This window comes from Podarcis pityusensis (genome assembly GCF_964106645.2).
Source record: "Podarcis pityusensis genome assembly, chromosome: 1".
Taxonomy (NCBI): Eukaryota; Metazoa; Chordata; class Lepidosauria; order Squamata; family Lacertidae; genus Podarcis; species Podarcis pityusensis.
This window is the reverse complement of record NC_138028.1, coordinates 57,447,852-57,466,273: the sequence shown is the minus strand read 5'-3', so window position 1 is coordinate 57,466,273 and position 18,422 is coordinate 57,447,852. Positions and strand designations below refer to the sequence as shown.

Genomic DNA, 18,422 nt, shown 5'->3' with positions numbered 1-18,422 from the left:
AACGCGATGCATTCAGTGGAATGCATACATTTACTCAAACGTGAAACCGACCAAGTTCAACGGAGCTTACTCCCAAGAAAAGGGTCGCAACCATTAGGCTCCAAATGTGGCTATTTAGCAGGCGGGGATGCGCCTAATTTTCCGCTTAGTAGGGAGTGATAATGCCTTTTTTTTTTTTTTTTACATTTTTGTTATGAATTCGCCCACGAGGCTAGATATGACTGGGGAGCAGCTGGTGAATATTTTAAGTCCACAGAAGGGACGGGGAACCGGGGAGCAGGAGTTGTTAGACTCCAACTCTCAGCATCCCCAGCCAGCGCTGCCAATGGTCTTGCACGATGGGAGCCCATCAGCGCCCGAAGGCTCCCGCTTTGGATATCCCTCCTTTTGCAGGCACAAGTACCAATCCATCACTACCCTCTAATAGCCTCCCGTCCGGATAAGAAATAATTCTGAATCTGCTTTGGGTTCAATTTATTTATTTAAACAAGATACACAATGCTGTACGGCGCCCACCATCTCCTATGCGTTTGCTGCATCCTTTCTCCTGCCTTAGTTCCCATCTCTAATATACGTTAAGGTTGTTGGGTCAGAGTGACTGAACGGACAACTCGTGTCTCCGTTTCCTTTGTCTCCCCGGGTCTATTTTATTGCCTGGGCATAGGGACTGATTAAGTCACCTGTTCTTTGTAAGATGGCACTATATAAGTAATAAATATCTGATGGGCACAGAGGTGAAGCCTCTTTGGGCGAGAGACTGAGCAGGAGTGAGTGGGCTGCCCCGGGTGTCAGATGGGGGTGAACCAGGGAGACCATTTGCTTATTTCCAATCAGCCGACTTCGAAACGTGCTTTTGCATTTAGACTACGGCTGCTTGCCACATTTATTTCAATGCCTGGAAAAATGAAAAGAAAAATCGACCTAGCGCAGAAACGTGATCACCAGAAAGCGTCGCTTTTTTATTCGCCCGCCTGCTTTCCGGCTGCTAAATGGGAACCTTTCCCAATGGGCGGCAAACTTTCTTCAGAGAGCGAGAGAGAAACCTGGTGCATCCACTCGCTCGCGCTGCCCGGGGAGCCTCGACTCCGGAGGAGGAGGAGGAATTCCTCTCGCGCGCATTTTTGTTCAGGCGCGTAAAGGGCACCGCGCCGTCGTGGGAGTATTTCTTTTCAGGCAGCGGCGAGGACAGCCCGGTGGGCGAAGGGAGGGGGTGGTGAGAAGAGGGCAAGATGGCCGCCTCCTTGCGGCTGAGCTGCAGCGGCCGGGGAGCCGCGAAGCTGCTGCTCGGCAGGAATGTCGCGCTGGGGGCTGCCTGGAGGTTCCTGCACCTCACCCGGGAGCGGCTGGGTGAGTGTTGGGTTTCATTACAGACAGAAGCCCCGCATTGGTCACCTGCCTCTAAAGGGTCGGGGTTATTTGGCTGCCTGTGGGATCAGGTCGCGGGGTCATTAATTTGGGGGGCGCTGGTGGGAGAAGGTGGTGCTTGTTTGGGTGGTCGGAGGGTCGCAGGTGCCCTTGCTCTGGGATGGAGTTTAAGATTCATCCCCGGCATTCCTAGCGGCCTTTCACGTAGGTCTGTCTTTTCGATGTACCTGCAGCTGCTTCTGTTATGTCACAGTTCGTTTCTATGCTGCCTTTGGGGCGAAAAGGGTCCCCGATCCGGTTTTCAAATCCTAAATTCAAACGGTATGATTGAGTGGGGTTTCATGTGTCACTCGCTTAAAAAGAGATTTAAAAGTAAAAACAAAAACCAAACAGACATCTTTTTTGTGCCTAAAAGCAAAAAAACCCCCAGCCCTCCAAAAATGTGAAAAGGGGGTAGGAGTAACTCCAATACAGTGCAGGTAGCCAATACAGTGGTACCTCGGGTTACATAAGCTTCAGGTTACATACACTTCAGGTTACAGACTCCGCTAACCCAGAAATAGTGCTTCAGGTTAAGAACTTTGCTTCAGGATAAGAACAGAAATCTTGCTCCGGTGCCGCAGCAGCAGCAGGAGGCCCCATTAGCTAAAGTGGTGCTTCAGGTTAAGAACAGTTTCAGGTTAAGTACGGACCTCCGGAACGAATTAAGTACTTACCCCGAGGTACCACTGTATATTGTTCACTATAAACTACCCACCAGTCCTACTCAGCATGGCAGTAGCCAGAGATGATGGGGTTTGTAGTCTAAAATATTTTAAAGGGGTTAGGTTTTGGAGAAGGAGGAACAGCTGGAAAAATTTTGTCCTTGATGTGTAACAGTCTCTTCAGCAATGTCTCTGAAGCTGTTCCTCTTAGTACCTTAGTTTTAGGGATAAAAATCAGCCGTCTGAGAAGATGCCACAATATACACTTCTAGAAGCGGGTAATTGGAAGGGACGCTGACGGTCATCTAGTCTAACCCCCTGCAGTGCAGGAATCTCAACCAAAGCATCCATGGCAGATGGCCACGCAACCACTGCTTTAAAAACCTCCACAATCTCCCAAGAGCATCCATTCCACTCTCAGGCAGCTCTTATTTGGCATTCACTCGGGTGTTCTTGTAAAATAAAACATCCATGAATTATTTTTTAAAAGACAGAAAAAATGGGAACTTTTAACACATTGTTAAAGTTACAGAATCTTAGAAAAGTCTGTCAATTCCAGGCGATATGTTGAAAACAAAGAAATGGTTCAGATATTGGTTCTAATTATAAATATGGCTGCATTCATGAACTCTGTCTGAATAAACTTCTGTCAAAGAGGACCCTTAAAATCCCTGTATTGTAGATTATTATCTAGGATATTCCTGTTCTTCATTTCAGAAGGACTCCCTTAGACAGAAGACAAGGGGTAGATGGTTTCTTAGAAGTAAGTCCAGCTATGGTAGCTGGTGCTTACTCCCAGGTAGGTTTGCACAGGACTGTAGTCTTCAGCCCTCATCATGTGTTTCTTGCATGAAGAGGTTGTGGGACCACACATTTTAGGCCCGCCCAAAGCTTGTGCATTATGGGATTACTTCTAAAGCAGTGAGTTTCTTTCTGTTTGTTTATCTAACTATTTGTTACCAGTCCTTCATAGTTACAAACAATTCCAAAACGAGATACATAGCAATTTTAATACACAACACCTCAAATTACAAAATAAATATCTTTGTAGACTCCCTGCACAATTTAAAGTACTGGAAGGTCAGGATTCTCAATCACAGGGGAAACCTACAGTAATAGAAGAAGTAACACCACCATCAGGCCAGGGCTAAGTGTGCAACGCTGCAGTGCCTTTGATGTGTGCTATCCCTTTGTGTGAGTAATGCTTAAAGAGGGCTTTAATGAACTCACGGCTTATGTAAAAACTGAACTGAGGGCTTTACACTCTGAGCCAATATGTCACACGAGCTCTGAAACTGGAGGAGGTTGTTAGGCAGCATCATACCTGACCCAACATTACTTCTTCTGTGACTTTTCTGTACTGCCTAAAAGCTCTGCCTTATCTACTGATGGGGAATATTTGCAGCTTAGTAGCATTGACCCAGTCTGCCCTTATAGGTGGGCTTGCAGTGTCAATACTCTCTTATGACACTGGCCCAGAGAATGTCTGAAGGCACGGTGGTGGTGATGGTAATGGAGTCTGCCTTTGAGCTGTGCCTAGGTTGGAGAGCCGTATGCAAGTTGTTGTGGAGTTTCTTGGAAGACGAGTAGGACATGACATGTGCAACACTAATGGTAGTAGCAGTTATTGCTTCCTGTTCTGAATATTGCTTTGACGGTGCAAGAAGCCACATAGTTGAGCTGGAAGACTCTTTGAAATCCGCTGTTAGCCAAATTGCTACACTCCTTCAAAAGGGCACTTACTTTTACAATTGGGAGCAAAGCACACCACTCCAGAAGTGATAATCTAAACGTTAATGTTAACTCATCTTGCCTCTAACCTTTCTGTATTGTTGCCTGTGAAATATTTCTCACCAGCCACATTAATTTTAACCTGCAGGTGGCAGAAGTACATATTCTGGAGCATAACCATACAGTTATCCTAGATGAATATTTGCATAGAAGGGCTGCTTTCTAGCTGATAGATGCATAACTGAAGCAGGAAGAAGGGTAAGGGATGGATCCCTACAATGAAAAATGATTTGACATCTTGTCCTGCCATTGATACGTTGATGAATATTGTAGAAATAGATAAAGTGAGATGATTCATGTTCCTGAGCTCTCTAGAGAAATGGGGACCATAGAAATATGATTAATAAGTATATTGTATGTTGTACATAACTTTTAGTTTGCATTCAGTAGTTTGCATTTTAGTTTGTACGGTATTATGTCTTAGAGATACTGGAGCACTATATCCTGGGTTCTAGCTAAGTTAATTAATGTAGCTTTACCACAGGAGTAGGAACCTCCAGCCCACACACATAGTACAGCCCACCAGTTGGGAAGAGCCCCCTGTCACTCACAGCTTTTTCTTCACTCTCTGTCCTCTTCTCCAGCTACTTTGCCATCCCTTGGTAGGGCTTGCCCTGAATGAATGAATGAATGAATGAATAGTAATGTTAACAACAAAGAAGGAGAGATTTGTTGAGTTGCTTGGTTAGCCGTATTCAAATTCTTTTCAGTTGTATGCATTTTGCTTCACTATTATAGCTGATCGCTATACTGTTGTGTTTCATGGCTTATGTATTTTTTTATTATTTGTGTACCACTTTTCCACAAAATTGAGTCCAAAGTGGCTCATATCATATCAACAGAGCAATAAGTATTAACAATTTCAAAATACATAAAGGGATAGTTAGAAATAATCATAATATCAATAAATAAATGCAAAACAATTCAAACAACAGTGTAGAAAAAAATACACATAACCAAACCTAATTTAACAATTTAAAACTAAAGAGCGAGAACAATGCCTAACAGAAATAAAAAAGTGAGCATTCACAATATTATCATATTTGTGGAGTTCTTTGGTGTTCTCTGGAAATTCACTACCATGCATGTACAAAATCCTATCTGTTACAGTAATGGGAAAATATGTACCGTATTTTTCTCACCATAGGGCACACCGGACCATAGGGTGCACCCAGTTTTTAGGGGGGGAAATCAAGAAAAAAATATTTCCCCCCCAGCCCCAAAGAGCAGCGTACAGGCTGCGCACAACCTCTCCCTGCCGGAGGGGTTGCGCGCGGCTATGGCACAAGCCAAGGCAGCGAGCAGGATGGATCCCGCTAGCTGTTTTGGCTTCCCCTTTAGCCCCGTGCTGCCTCCTTGCCAGGAGACGCTGCACAGGGCTAAAGAAGCCATAGCCCCGTGCAGCCTCTCCTTGCCGGAGGGGTTGCGCGCAGCTATGGAAGAAGCCAAGGCAGCGAGCGGGATGGATCCCGCTCGCTGTTTTGGCTTCCCCTTTAGCCCCGTGCAGCCTCTCCTTGCCGGAGGGGTTGCGCGCAGCTATGGAGCAAGAAGAAGAGTTTGGATTTGATATCCCGCCTTTCACTCCCTTTTTTAAAGGAGTCTCAAAGTGGCTAACATTCTCCTTTCCCTTCCTCCCCCACAACAAACACTCTGTGAGGTGAGTGGGGCTGAGAGACTTCAAAGAAGTGTGACTGGCCCAAGGTCACCCAGCAGCTGCATGTGGAGGAGCGGAGACGCGAACCGGGTTCCCCAGGTTACGAGACTACCGCTCTTAACCACTACACCACACTCGCAAGCCAAGGCAGGGGGCGGGATGGATCCCGCTCGCTGTTTTGGCTTTCCCTTTAGCCCAGTGCAGGCTATCCTTGCCGGAGGGGTTGCGCGCAGCTATGGAGCAAGCCAAGGCAGGGGGCGGGATGGATCCCGCTCGCTGTTTTGGCTTCCCCTTTAGCCCTGTGCATCCTCTCCCTCCCGGGAGAGGCTGCGCGGGGCTAAAGAATCCATAGCCTCCTTGCCGGGAGACGCTGCGCAGGGCTTTCCTGGCTTTTCTGGGAGGTGGGGGGATTCCCTCACCTTTCGCAAAACCGGCAGAAGCCGCACACACTTTAAAAGGGCTGCACGACTTATTCTGGCTTTCCTGGGAGGTGGGGGGATTCCCTCACCTCTCGCAAAAGCCCGCAGATGCCGCACAACCCGTTTAAAGAGATCGCGGCTTCTCCTGGCTTTTCTGGGAGGTGGAAGAAGCAACTGATGCGGCCCGTCAGTCCCTTCTCCCTCCTGGGGAAAAGCCCGCAAGAGCGCACAGAGCTTGTGTGTGGCTCTTGGGGGCTTTTCCCGACTGCCTCCCCCCTGCATTCGCTCCATAGGACGCCCACACATTTTCCCTTGCTTTTTAGGAGAGAAAAAGTGCGTCCTATGGTGGGAAAAATACAATACTTTATCTGGTATGTAAAACTGTCAGCAGCTGTCTTGGTAATAGAGGTCTGTGATCACACATTTGATACCTGATGTCTTCATTATTATTATTATTATTATTTAAAAATGAGACCACATTTCACACCATAGTCTGATTTTGCAACAGCTTATTTAGTCACCTTTCTTGCTTAATGAATAATGATCCCGTTTTAGAATTTCTCCAATAATGATGTTGTAACTCTGACACATTACTCAAAGGCAGGTCACTGTGGTTTCTTTCCTTTCACAGATGGGTATACTTTGAGTTTTTCCACGCGTTGCTCAAGTCCAGTCTGAGATCAATATGAACCTTACCCAATATTATACCAGTGCCTCAAAAAACCTTATGGAATGCATAGTTCTTTGTGATTACATACTGATGACTTTGACAGGCTAGGTTAAATTAGAAAGTCATATCTAAAACCTCTTGAAATTAAGTTAAGGTTGCTTGTAGTCAGGATTTGAGCAATACATGAAATAGTTCTTATAATAATCCAAAAAAGTATGTAATCACAAAATTCAGTTTCTTGGTGATATTGTTTGGCATTATGCTTTGTATATATGCCTTTCATTCCCATGACAGATCTACAGTAGAGTAGCTTGGGAAAGTTGATACTGTGCAAGCAAGCATAATTTAATACTATGCTTGGGCATCCTATGTGCAATAGTGAATCATGTGTTTTGATGGAAATTTTATTTGTAAAACTTAATAAAACATATTTATTAAAAAAATACAATGCTTGGGCATGTATTTTTTACACTGCATCAAGTTTATCTCTTTGGTTGCCCCTGTAGGAGTTGTTAAGTTAAGGATATACTGAGATCCAATTATTTAGACTAAAACTGATGTGGGTAAATTTGTATGTAGACTGAGCTGAGCTTATGACACAACCATGAGGACATCTTTCACCTTGATCCACTTTTACTTAAATTGCCACCACTCAACTCTCTGTTGCAGTGTTGTAGTACAAATTACAAGTTGTGCTTGTGGCAAGCTCTTTACGCAACAACTTCACCATGGGCATAATTCAGCTCACATTCTGGCTACACAAATTACGGTACAGCTGCCAGACGCCTCCTGTATGGCTGCTTTGTAGCAATTATGATGGAGTTCAGTGGGATTTACAAAGGAGTAAGTGTGCATAGGGTTACATAGGATTTATTACTCCTCTTTACGCTGATAAAATGAAATCATATCCTTATCGGGCGACTTGATATTCCTTTTTTTCTTTCTTTCCAAGGTACCCCTGCAGTTAAAATCCTCATGCCTGCGCTATCACCTACAATGGAAGAAGGAAACATAGTGAAATGGCTGAAAAAGGAAGGTGAATCTGAGTTAACTTAAATGCCGTTTTGGAGCACTGAGAACTGTGTCTTTTTTCCACTTCAGCCTACATCTTAATTCCATCAAAAAGAATTACCACATCTTAATTCCATCAAAAAGAATTACCACAGTGTAATCACTGCAATACATTGTATTTACACATTGATATCCTGTGTCTCCTCTCAGAAGCTTATGGTGGCATATGTGGTCATCTCATCCCCCTGCCCCACAACTGTATCCTGGTGTGAGCTTTGCGGCCAAGTGGAGATTTGAGCCTAGGTCTTCTCAGTCGTAGTTCACACTAACCACTACACTACAGTGACTCTGCACTACTTCTAAACCATTATTTATTTATTAACGTATTTGTATACCGCTGAATCACAAAAATCAGAGTAGTTTGTATCATTTATTTATTTAATTTGTATACTGCCTTTCATCGATAGATGTCAGGGCAGTTCACTACATAAAAATACAAGATTTTTTTTTAAAAAAATTGCAAGATTTATCAACTCTCTGGAATGTTTCCAGTGACTGCTGCGGTTGCGATATGAATTAAGATGATAAAAATTGTGCAAAAGAGAGACTCATTTAATTCAGTTTTGGGCTTCTGATGTTTACTAAGGCAAAAATGTATGCATCAGTTGATATAACTTTAAAACATGTTGATTTGTAGCTAAACAGAGCTTACTTCGCCTGCAAGCCATAAGCCGCAGAAAGCCTGAAGCCACCAAATTTGCAGCACATTTTGCACTTCTTTCCCTTCAGGCATTTTCTGGCCTAAGGCAGCGCGTATTTGTTTCACTTGTTCAAAGGTATTTGCAATTTGGAAGGTGGACTGACTGAACTTTGGTCTCCAGCCCACATGCAGGGCAGATGACAGAAGCTTGAGATACCATCCTTCCTGCAAATCGAACACTTAACACAGTAGGGGGAGAGGTTGTAGTCCAGCCAGCTTTGCTAGATTGGATTTAAAAAAACAACAACGTGCAGGGAATTTTCTAGATAGAGAATCATTTAAAATGTGTTTTACCCCGCCCCCCATGTGTATTCTGAGTTGGTTTAGTCCATTCCACCACAGGACTTTACAACTTTAGTTCTTCATGGTGTGCTCCATATGTAGATCAGGTCTCCACTGGTAGAAAGAGGCACCTCTTAAATGAAGGAAACAATAAAATTGACTTGGCTTTTGAGAGTTCTGTAGCATGAATTATTCGGACTCCTACTAGTCTATAAAATATTTTAGGCATATGCTATTAATAAATCAGCCTATCTGTAGTGTTAATGAGTTTTTGAAACATTCTATCAGTTTGCAGGTGCCATCTCTAAATTAGGAAAGGCTTTTTTTATTTTTAAGACTAACTTCTTAACAAAATGATATTTTGGGTCATTCATTACCACTGCTCTTCTAGATTCTTGTCACTTAAAATAGCTGCTCTTTATTAAGGCATTTGGAAGGTTTTAAATCAGTACGGTTTAATCACATATTTTAAAGAGGATTTGAGTGACGGGGGTGGGGTGGGACCCAAAGATAGTCTGAACTCTGGGCCTCTGAAAATTTGCATTAATATGTTTGTTTAAAAATAAAGATAGTTAGCTACCTTCGTTGCTATCTTAAATAAAGCAGCACAGGAGTTTGAATCTCCCATAGCATTAAAAATGACTCATTTTTGGCCCCAGTTTCTGTTCTGGACATGGGATTTTCTTATTCTTCTCTCTAAAATTAAGCACTCATGCAGATGCTTGCTATCCATCTAAATAGTTCCACATCTATTCCATATGTCAAAAGGACATTCCAAATCAATAACATTCATTCACAAGGCTAATGTATTGAAATACTGGCAGGTAAACCCATGGAAAGCAAATAATGGGAGGAAAGATCCAATAATTTCTATACAGGTGTTTTATTGGACAGATAATTAGACCATTATTCCTTTTCTTGAAGTGAAATGTTTGAAGAGACCAAATACAGTTTTGAAAGAAGTTTGCATTTGGGAGCTGCTTACTGTTACCAAAGGCACCTGAGTTATAAACATCACACTCTTTCAATATTCTCTCCTTTGTTTTCCATGAATGTAGTAATGGAGAAGGAAAAGACAAAGACGTGTGTGTCATTTCATTGACACAGCTATTACACATTGCCACCGTAATTGCTCAATGTTTTAAGTGTTTCATAAAGAAAGCAAAGACAAATCCAATTTAGGGCTTAGGCAAGTCACTCCATTTCCTTTAGGCAAGACTGTTAAAAGCCTTTTTTCATATTTTGATGAAAACTGTACTGCATGCAAAGTTGGTACATAAGCAAGCCTTTGTTACTTCAGTACTCTAAAGAGAAGGTGTGTGTTGGATGGCTTTGACCCCAGAACCATTCAGAAGCCTCTCCAGCTTCCCACTGTAATCCATCTTTAATGGCAGCCATCCAGCAGGTCTTTCAGTAGACAAAGGCGTCTGAGTTCACAGGTCTGCTATCACAAGGCAGCAGATGGTGATCTTCTTGAATTGAAAAGAAAATACTGTCTTGAAACGATTCCATTTCATTTAAAAAATGAAAATGCATTTCTAAAAGGACTGTTTCATGTTGAAAGAAACTGAGCTTGCAGAGTCGCTTCCCAATTTTCTTCTCTTTTTGGTAGGGTGGAGAAGGCAGAGGAGCATTTCTTATCTGCAAATGATAGTATGAATTAAAATATCATTTGTTTGAAATCTCTGCTTAGAAGCTCAAAACAATTTATCATTTAAAGAATATATTGCTTATCAAGAGTGGACTAGATTCTTCTTTATCTACAATTTTTGTTGCTGATTCAGATGGTCCCATTGATTATTATTTTTTAATAAAAAAAAACCTCTCTGGATTGTCCTAGCTTGGGAGCAACCCTTATGACTGATTCTGAATCAGCCATTGGTTCATATCCCTTACAGCTTTTTAATGTTTTCATTTAGATTTTTCAGTGCTGCCTTTCCCTCACTGCCACCCTAATCTCTCCCCCAATTGCCCCAGTTCACACTGTCCTTGCTTTAACAGTTGTTACTGTCCAGCTTGCTGCCATCCATTTCCCATATAGGTTTGCTGCCCCCAACTTGACACCCTTTTCCCTTGGAGGTAGCAAAATGATAGAGCTGGTAAAGACTAAAGCTGAAGTTAGCAGTGGCAAAGAGAGTACAGTCGTATCTTGATTCTCGAACGGAAACCGTTCTGGAAGTCCATTCGACTTCCGAAACATTCAGAAACCAAGGTGTGGCTTCCGATTGGCTGTAGGAGCTTCCTGCACTCAAGCGGAAGCTGTGTCGGACATTCGGCTTCCGAAAAATGTTCGAAACCCAGAACGCTCACTTCCGGGTTTTCGGTGTTTGGGAGCAAAAATATATGAGTACCAAGGCATTTGAGAACCAAGGTATGACTGTACTTGGCTTCTTGATATTTAGTGCACCTACATGACAGGCTATAACCTCCACCCCATCCCAATATGCCAAATTATATGATGATGGGATTTAGGGTGGTTTTTGATTAAAAAGTGGTAATAAGGTTCTGCAAATGCCTTTATTCCTCCCTTTATATTACTGAGATTCCTTGAACTGTAGAATCATTTTGTAATGCTATTGTGAGTTGCTAAGTGTAGTCCCTCTCTTTTCCAGTATCAGTTTTCACCATTGTGTCTTGACTTTCTTTCTAAACATGCTACACTATATGGTTTTAAAATACTGTTTTTTCTCAGTGCTCTGAAATGAATTGATTTAAAATGTTGAACTATCTTTTGATTTTTACAGGAGAAACAGTGACTGTTGGAGATGCATTGTGTGAAATTGAAACAGATAAAGCAGTGGTTACCATGGAGTCAAGTGATGATGGCATATTGGCTAAAATAATGGTAGGGAGAACTTTTTTATTCTATATTACGGCCTTTGGTATATGAGCTCAGCAATCAGTAGACTCTTTGCTAAGACTTTCCTTTATTTCAGGGATGTGGAATTGGATCTTACTGGCAGATGAGATCCTCCCTTCTCCCCACCACTCCACAGGCCAACTTTGATACATGGGCAGAGCCACTCACTTGTCAATCACTTGATATTATTACGTTGTCAAGCAACAACATGAAAGGGGCTCACCTTTAAGTCTGTTTGCAGGAGGTTTAGTTCATTTGCAAGTGGTTTTGTAAAGGCAATGTTTCTTAGGGTCCATCAGCTGATTGGCTGTGAGAGACATCAGTGTAAGCAAGCATCAAATGATACATGTTGGCACAGAAAAATCTCAATTTCACATATACCTTCATGGGGTCAAATCTGGCAGTGACTAACCGGAAACAAGACCTTGGATTGCAGTGGATACCTTAATGAATATGTTGACCCAGAGAGCAGCAGCTGGGAAATTGACGATTTCCACACTAGCGATCGTTAGGAAAGGAATTGAAAATAAAACTGTCAATATTGCAGTGCCATTATACAAATCTGTGGAGCAACCGCATTTGGAATATTGCGTACAATTCTGTTCGCTTTCCCTCTAAAAGGATTTTGGAAAAGCTTCAGAAAAGAGTCACTGAAATGATTAAGGGGACTCCTCTATGGTGAAAGGTTTTAGCTGTACACTTTTATGCAGCTCATAGTTGAACTGTGGAACTCGCTTCCACAGGTGGCATTGGTGGCCACCATCTTGGAAAGGATTGGACAAATTAATGGGGGATAAGGCTATCGGCGACTTCTAGCCATAATGGCTGTTGTCTGCCTCCGCTGTTGGAGGCAGTATGCTTCTGAATACCAGCTGCTGGGAACCACAGGAGGGGAAGAGTGCTCTTGTGCTTTGATCCTACTTGTTGGTTTCCCAAAAGCATCTGTGTGACCATTGCAAAAACAGTATGCTGAGTTAATGGGCTGTTTGCCTGATCCATCAGGCTCTTTTTATGCTCTTATTGTTGAAATGGGTTTACAGATCAATTGATCCCACAATATGTGTACAGTGGTATCTCGGGTTACGAACTTAATTCGTTCCGGAGGTCCGTTCTTAACCCGAAACTGTTCTTAACCTGAGGTTCACTTTTGCTAATGGGGCCTCCCTCTCCCACCGCGCCGCTGGCACATGATTTCTGTTCTCATCCTGGGGCAAAGCTCACAACCCGGAGCACCTACTTCTGGGTTAGCAGAGTGTGTAACCTGAAGGGTTTGTAACTCAAAGCGTTTGTAACCCGAGGTACCACTGTACTCATACACATGTATATAAAATACGCTTATGAGGATAACTTATTTGTATTCAAATGTGCTTGTTAGGCCTGTTGGCATCAGAATGTGATTGATTTGCTAGTCCACCAAGCATCTGTTTTTTAAATGTTTTTGTAATGCTTTTTTTTTTTAAAAAAATAATATTTATTAAAGTTTCAAGGAATACAAAAATTAAGCAAAAAGTAAAAATATAAGCAAATACAAAATACAGAAAAAAGAATAAAGTTTTTTAAAATATAGCAAAGAAATGAAAAATAAAAATACAAATAAAAACAATTAAAAACACGTTAATTTTCCATAACCTATCTTGCTTACACTTATTTCCCCGGACCTCCTTGTACCTCCCTTTTTTGTATTCCAGTTCAGTTTGTTAGTTCAGCAAATCCTTACCATTACGCTTTTACCCATTTGTAAACCTTTTTTCATTTCTCTTAAAGCATTACAGCTGGAAACCACTTAGTTTCTATCCAACATCCTTCTAAAATTCCTTAATTTTACAATATTTCTGTAAATAGTCTTTAAATTTCTTCCAGTCTTCTTTCACCGACTCTTCTCCCTGGTCTCGGATTCTGCCAGTCATTTCTGCCAGTTCCATGTAGTCAATCACCTTCATCTGCCATTCTTCCAATGAATGTTTTTGTAATGCTTTTTGACGGAAGGATTTTATTTTAACAGAAGCTGCTCTGTGTCTGGAAGTAATACTTTTTTCACACCACATCATTGCAGCTGGTAATGAGGAGGAGACCTTTTGTATTGTCAGTATGATGGGTTGTTATAATACAGTACAGATTGAACGAGTTGAGAAATGTGTTCATTGAAATGAAGGGTATTTCTTGTTTTTCCGTTCTTCTTTCCCACTATTGGTAAATACATTGGGGGAGAAAAAGGGATGTAGCAGAATGGAGAACAGTCTTAACCAAGCAAAGTCATATGCAGAAGCCCTTCTGTCAGCATATCTTACACTGAGGCTGCATTTAAAACACTATTATAAAGTCTACTAATGTTGCACATTAAAATCCCATTAAGGCAGTGTTATGATGTGCAGTCCCTTGTGTAAATTCTTATCACATCACTGGTCCTGATACTGAACTTGTAGTGAGCTGAAATAGTTTGCTTAAGCGTGTTTTGCAAATGAGTTTCAAAAATAGCCCAATGTGTGAAAAGGATATGAAATAGCAGCCAGGCTAGTTAAGGAAGAAACCAAGCAAGAAAATGCCTGCTTGAAGCATGACGTAAGATGTGCCCTTTTTAGTTGCTTCTTACGCAAACACTACAGTGTTTGTTTGTGATAACCAAATATGTGGATTTCTGTTCACACAAAAAATCCCCTGCGCACCCCCTATCACCTGGTTAAAAAGCAAATCTTATTAAATGGGAAAATATGGAACATCCTGGCATCTGTTCCCTCCCCTTTTCCATTTCCTCCTCTTCTTTTTGTGGTTTAATTAATACAGCTTATAATTACAGTCATTCTGAACACTAAGAATTCTGAGCATTCACTCATGTGAATCTCCATCATCATTTTGAAATGGTATAGCCCAGACACAGGTTTGTCACCTTATCTGTTTCTGGGGACAATGTCAGTAAGCATGTTTACTATTTGCTGAGCATATTTACCTCAGTACAGCATGTTTCTGACCGTGCAGTCCTATTGGGAGCAAGTCTCACTGTAATCAGTAGGAGACTTGAGATAAGTTTGATTGGATACATATGCGTAGAATTGCAGTGTGAAATAGTTTGCTTTGTGTCTATGCTACAGCTTCTGCAACCAACTTCTGGAGCATGGCATAGTTATACTAACTAGAATATGAGACTCTGTTGCAGGGTCCAGGTTGGCTGCTAAAAAATACTCTGGTTCTTTCATGGGCTTGTATTTAACTTTTAGCGTTAAACCTTCTGCTAGATATCCTGCAGGACTAGGCAGTCCTAGCCCCTTAGAAGAAGTGGTTGGGCTGGTGAAGCAGCTGAGTGGGTGCAGGGGAGCATATTTCTCTTTCCCAACTATAAAACATTTACATTAGTTACAGGTGTGTGCATGTAGACATCAACCTGATTTCTCTACCACCACCCCCATCCATTTTCAGAAGGAAGAAGGAAGCAGAAATGTGCGTTTGGGTCAACTAATCGCCTTGCTAGTGGACGAAGGACAAGACTGGAAGCAAGTTGAAATACCAACTGAAACGAGCATTGCTGTGCCAGCAGCAGCAGCAGCAGCTCCACCTCCCACTCCTTCAGTAACATTGGCCCATAAAGTGGAACACCATCCTGGAAAGCTACAGTGAGTTTCTGCATACTTTTGAGCCAAGGCTTTCACTTTTTGATCATGCCCAACAAAAAGTTAGCGTTTGATGACAACCAAATTCAGTGCCCTTAATACTGCTGCAAAGCTATGGCAAAAAGAGTGATTACGCCTGTAGATTTGCATGCTATACAAAAGAGAAAAATACAGTGGTACCTCCGGTTGTGGACGGGATCCGTTCCGGAGGTCCGGTCGGATCCTGAGGTTTCCGCAACCTGAGGACTGCTTCTGCACATGCACGCATGGCAAAACCCGGTAAAATACTTCTGGGTTTGCCGCTTTCGCATCCCGAAGTTTACGTAACCAGAGGGTTACTATTGTTGTGCTTTTGGATGAAGATGCAGGAATCTTTAACCAACAAACCTTGGTTAAAGCATGAAGGTAAGAGACCAGTTTTAATACCCCTGTGAACTTTCAGTGATAGCAATGGTATTAGCAGTACTGGCTGTATAAAAAGCAAGGGGAACCATGTCGGTCCATAAGAATAAAAAAAACTCTCCGAAAGCCAGAGTTAGGTAATATCTTTATTAGGACCAAACAAAATGTCACAAAATAGTGACATGATTTCAGAACTCTTCATCAGGCAAGATATTACACAAAGCAGAAGAAATGAGGAAAACTGCTGCGGTCGTAGACCTTCCAATACTGGTGTCATAACATTGGAAGACTTGACAGACATCCTTCACTTCAGAATGTAATGAGCAATGCTGAAATAAAGCATTGAAATAAGTGACCAGTTATACTGTAGTTGAGCTTGTGACATTCTGCATGATGGGGAACCCTTTAATGTCAAGGAAGTAAAGGGCCCCATGTCTTTTTGGATTTGCTTGGAGACGAAAGGATTTAACTTTTCTGTAGGGCTGTATATTGAGTCAGACCGTTGGTCCATTTAGCCGAGTATTGTCTGGTCTGATTCTCAGCGACGCTCTTGGAAAGAGTGTTCCCCGTGATTATTTTTTCTTCCATTAAACACTTTTCAGAATCTCAGTTATATGGTTGTGATGGGAGATATACCCACCAACTTATTTTTCATGTGTAGAGTGTTTTGATCATTTTTTTTGTTGGTATAATCTTGAATTGTGTATGTGAAAACAATCAACTTCTAAGCATTCAAAATTATGCATAGCTAGAGCTGTACAACTTGATAGTTTCCTGGCAATAAGAGAAAGAGCCATTAGTCTGGAAATAGGGTCCACAGATACATAGATCTACCAGGTATTGGTGGATTTCTAAAGTTCATTTATATGTATGCAACAGGATGATCAAATGTGCTTCTTTTTAGATGCTACATTCTTAAATATGTTGTTTAATATTCTGGCTGTCCTGTATTTTTTATTTTATTTTATTTTTTTATTTCTACTAACTTCAGGGTTACCACAAGTCTCCTGATACTGTGTGTGGCCTGTTGTCATTTTGACTACAAAAGTGAAAGCATACAAAGGCTTGGTTCAGAATTAGAATATAGGATGATGGTGTATAAACTCCTTTACCAAAATTGACAGGTTTTTAAATATGTGCCTTTTTAATGCAGTTTTTGCTTTGTCTGTAGGTTTCGGTTAAGTCCTGCTGCTCGCAACATTCTGGAGACACATGGACTTGATGCAAGCGGTTGCACACCTTCAGGTCCTCGAAGCATCTTCACTAAAGAGTACGGCACCTGTTCACCCCTTTCTTCCTTTATTTCTATATTTCTTCCTCAATTATTTTTTGTAGGAAGGATCAATGCTAGGTAGATGGTGAGACTGATTTGATGTCCATTGAAACAGGTATTGGAAGCTATCTTAGGAAGATTTTCTAATCGTTATTAGATTGTGGCATATTTGAACTTTGAAATATATTGGTATATGTGTGTGGTAGAAGAAAGGAAGAATGAAAGAGAAAAGCAAGACTGCATCAAAACCTCATAAAGGAGGAAGTGAGCAGGCAAGGGCTGGAGTTGCTAGGTCTATCTAGAGTCTTGACAGGAAAAGACTAACATCTAACTCAGTTGGCATGAATGGGAAAGGACTTGTGAGTAGTGGAGCTCAATGTATACTAGTGGCCAAAATTGTGGAAACCTTTTGGGGAAAGTGTATTTCCGAGATTTGTGGTCTAAACTACAGAGCTTGCTGATCAGAAGGTCAGCTGTTCGAATCCCTGTGACAGGGTGAGCTCCCGTTGTTCGGTCCCTGCTCCTGCCAACCTAGCAGTTTGAAAGCATGTCAAAGTGCAAGTAGATAAATAGGTACCACTCCAGCAGGAAGGTAAACGACGTTTCCGTGCGCTGCTCTGGTTTCGGTGTTCGGTTGTGCCAGAAGCGGCTTAGTCATGCTGACCACATGACCTGGAAAAACTGTCTGCGGACAAATGCCGGCTCCCTCGGCCAGTAAAGCAAGATGAGCGCCGCAACCCCAGAGTCGTCCGCGACTGGACTTAATGGTCAGGGGTCCCTTTACCTTTTTAACACCTGATTCGCTCTCTAAACACTCGTGCACCTTGGCTACATTCAAGTGAAGGAAAGCTGCTGCATATCAGCCTAAGCAAGTTGTGCTTCCTTTTTCTGGTTATTTGGCTATAACGTTTGATAGAGTATAGATAATTGAACAAACTTTATTGCATTACATTCTTCATTAAATTATCTTCCCATTGATATATAATTTATGACATTACTAAAAAAAAAAGTGGTGTTATGAGCCATCAAACCTCAGAAATACACTTTTCCCAAAAGGTTTCACACAATTTTGGCCACTAGTTTATGCATCACACATTCCACAGCCACAAAAGATTCTGATGTCCCGATTAAGCAGTTTCTGATATTGAAACCTGTGTGATCAATAGATTAGTAGCAGATGAATTACAGTGGTACCTCAGGTTAAGAACTTAATTCGTTCCGGAGGTCCTTTCTTAGCCTGAAACTGTTCTTAACCTGAGGTACTACTTTAACTAATGGGGCCTCCTGCTGCCACCGCGCGATTTCTGTTCTCATCTTGAAGCAAAGTTCTTAACCCGAGGTACTATTTCTGGGTTAGTGGAGTCTGTAACCTGAAGCGTCTGTAACCTGAAACATCTGTAACCCAAGGTACCACTGTATAGTGCTTTGGTTTTGAATTTATTGAGATTTTTCAAGTAGACAGAAATTACATAACTTGGTTGAACCATGGCGTTGGAACAGTTTCTCGAAGGCCTTCTTGTCCAACCCACTGCTGATATACAGTGGTACCTCGGGTTACAAATACTTCGGGTTACAGACTCCGCTAACCCGGAAGTAGTACCTCGGGTTCAGAACTTTACCTCAGGATGA

The 18,422-nt window shown here is 41.9% G+C and overlaps 1 protein-coding gene across 2 annotated transcripts in view; it reads left to right on the top strand.

Annotated features, from left to right (window-relative positions):
- Positions 1-1,079: 1,079 nt before the first annotated feature.
- Positions 1,080-18,422, top strand: part of PDHX (pyruvate dehydrogenase complex component X) — a 54,137-nt gene continuing 36,794 nt past the window's right edge. Inside the window, exons 1-5 of one of the 2 annotated variants that reach the window (XM_080983503.1) lie at positions 1,080-1,347; positions 7,556-7,639; positions 11,401-11,501; positions 14,928-15,121; positions 16,692-16,790. In XM_080983503.1, the coding sequence (XP_080839629.1) occupies positions 1,230-1,347; positions 7,556-7,639; positions 11,401-11,501; positions 14,928-15,121; positions 16,692-16,790 (596 nt within the window). In that variant the 5' untranslated portion in view covers positions 1,080-1,229. Of the gene's footprint in view, positions 1,348-1,663; positions 1,687-7,555; positions 7,640-11,400; positions 11,502-14,927; positions 15,122-16,691; positions 16,791-18,422 lie in introns of those variants that run through there. The other variant, XM_080983504.1, reaches the window with a different exon arrangement.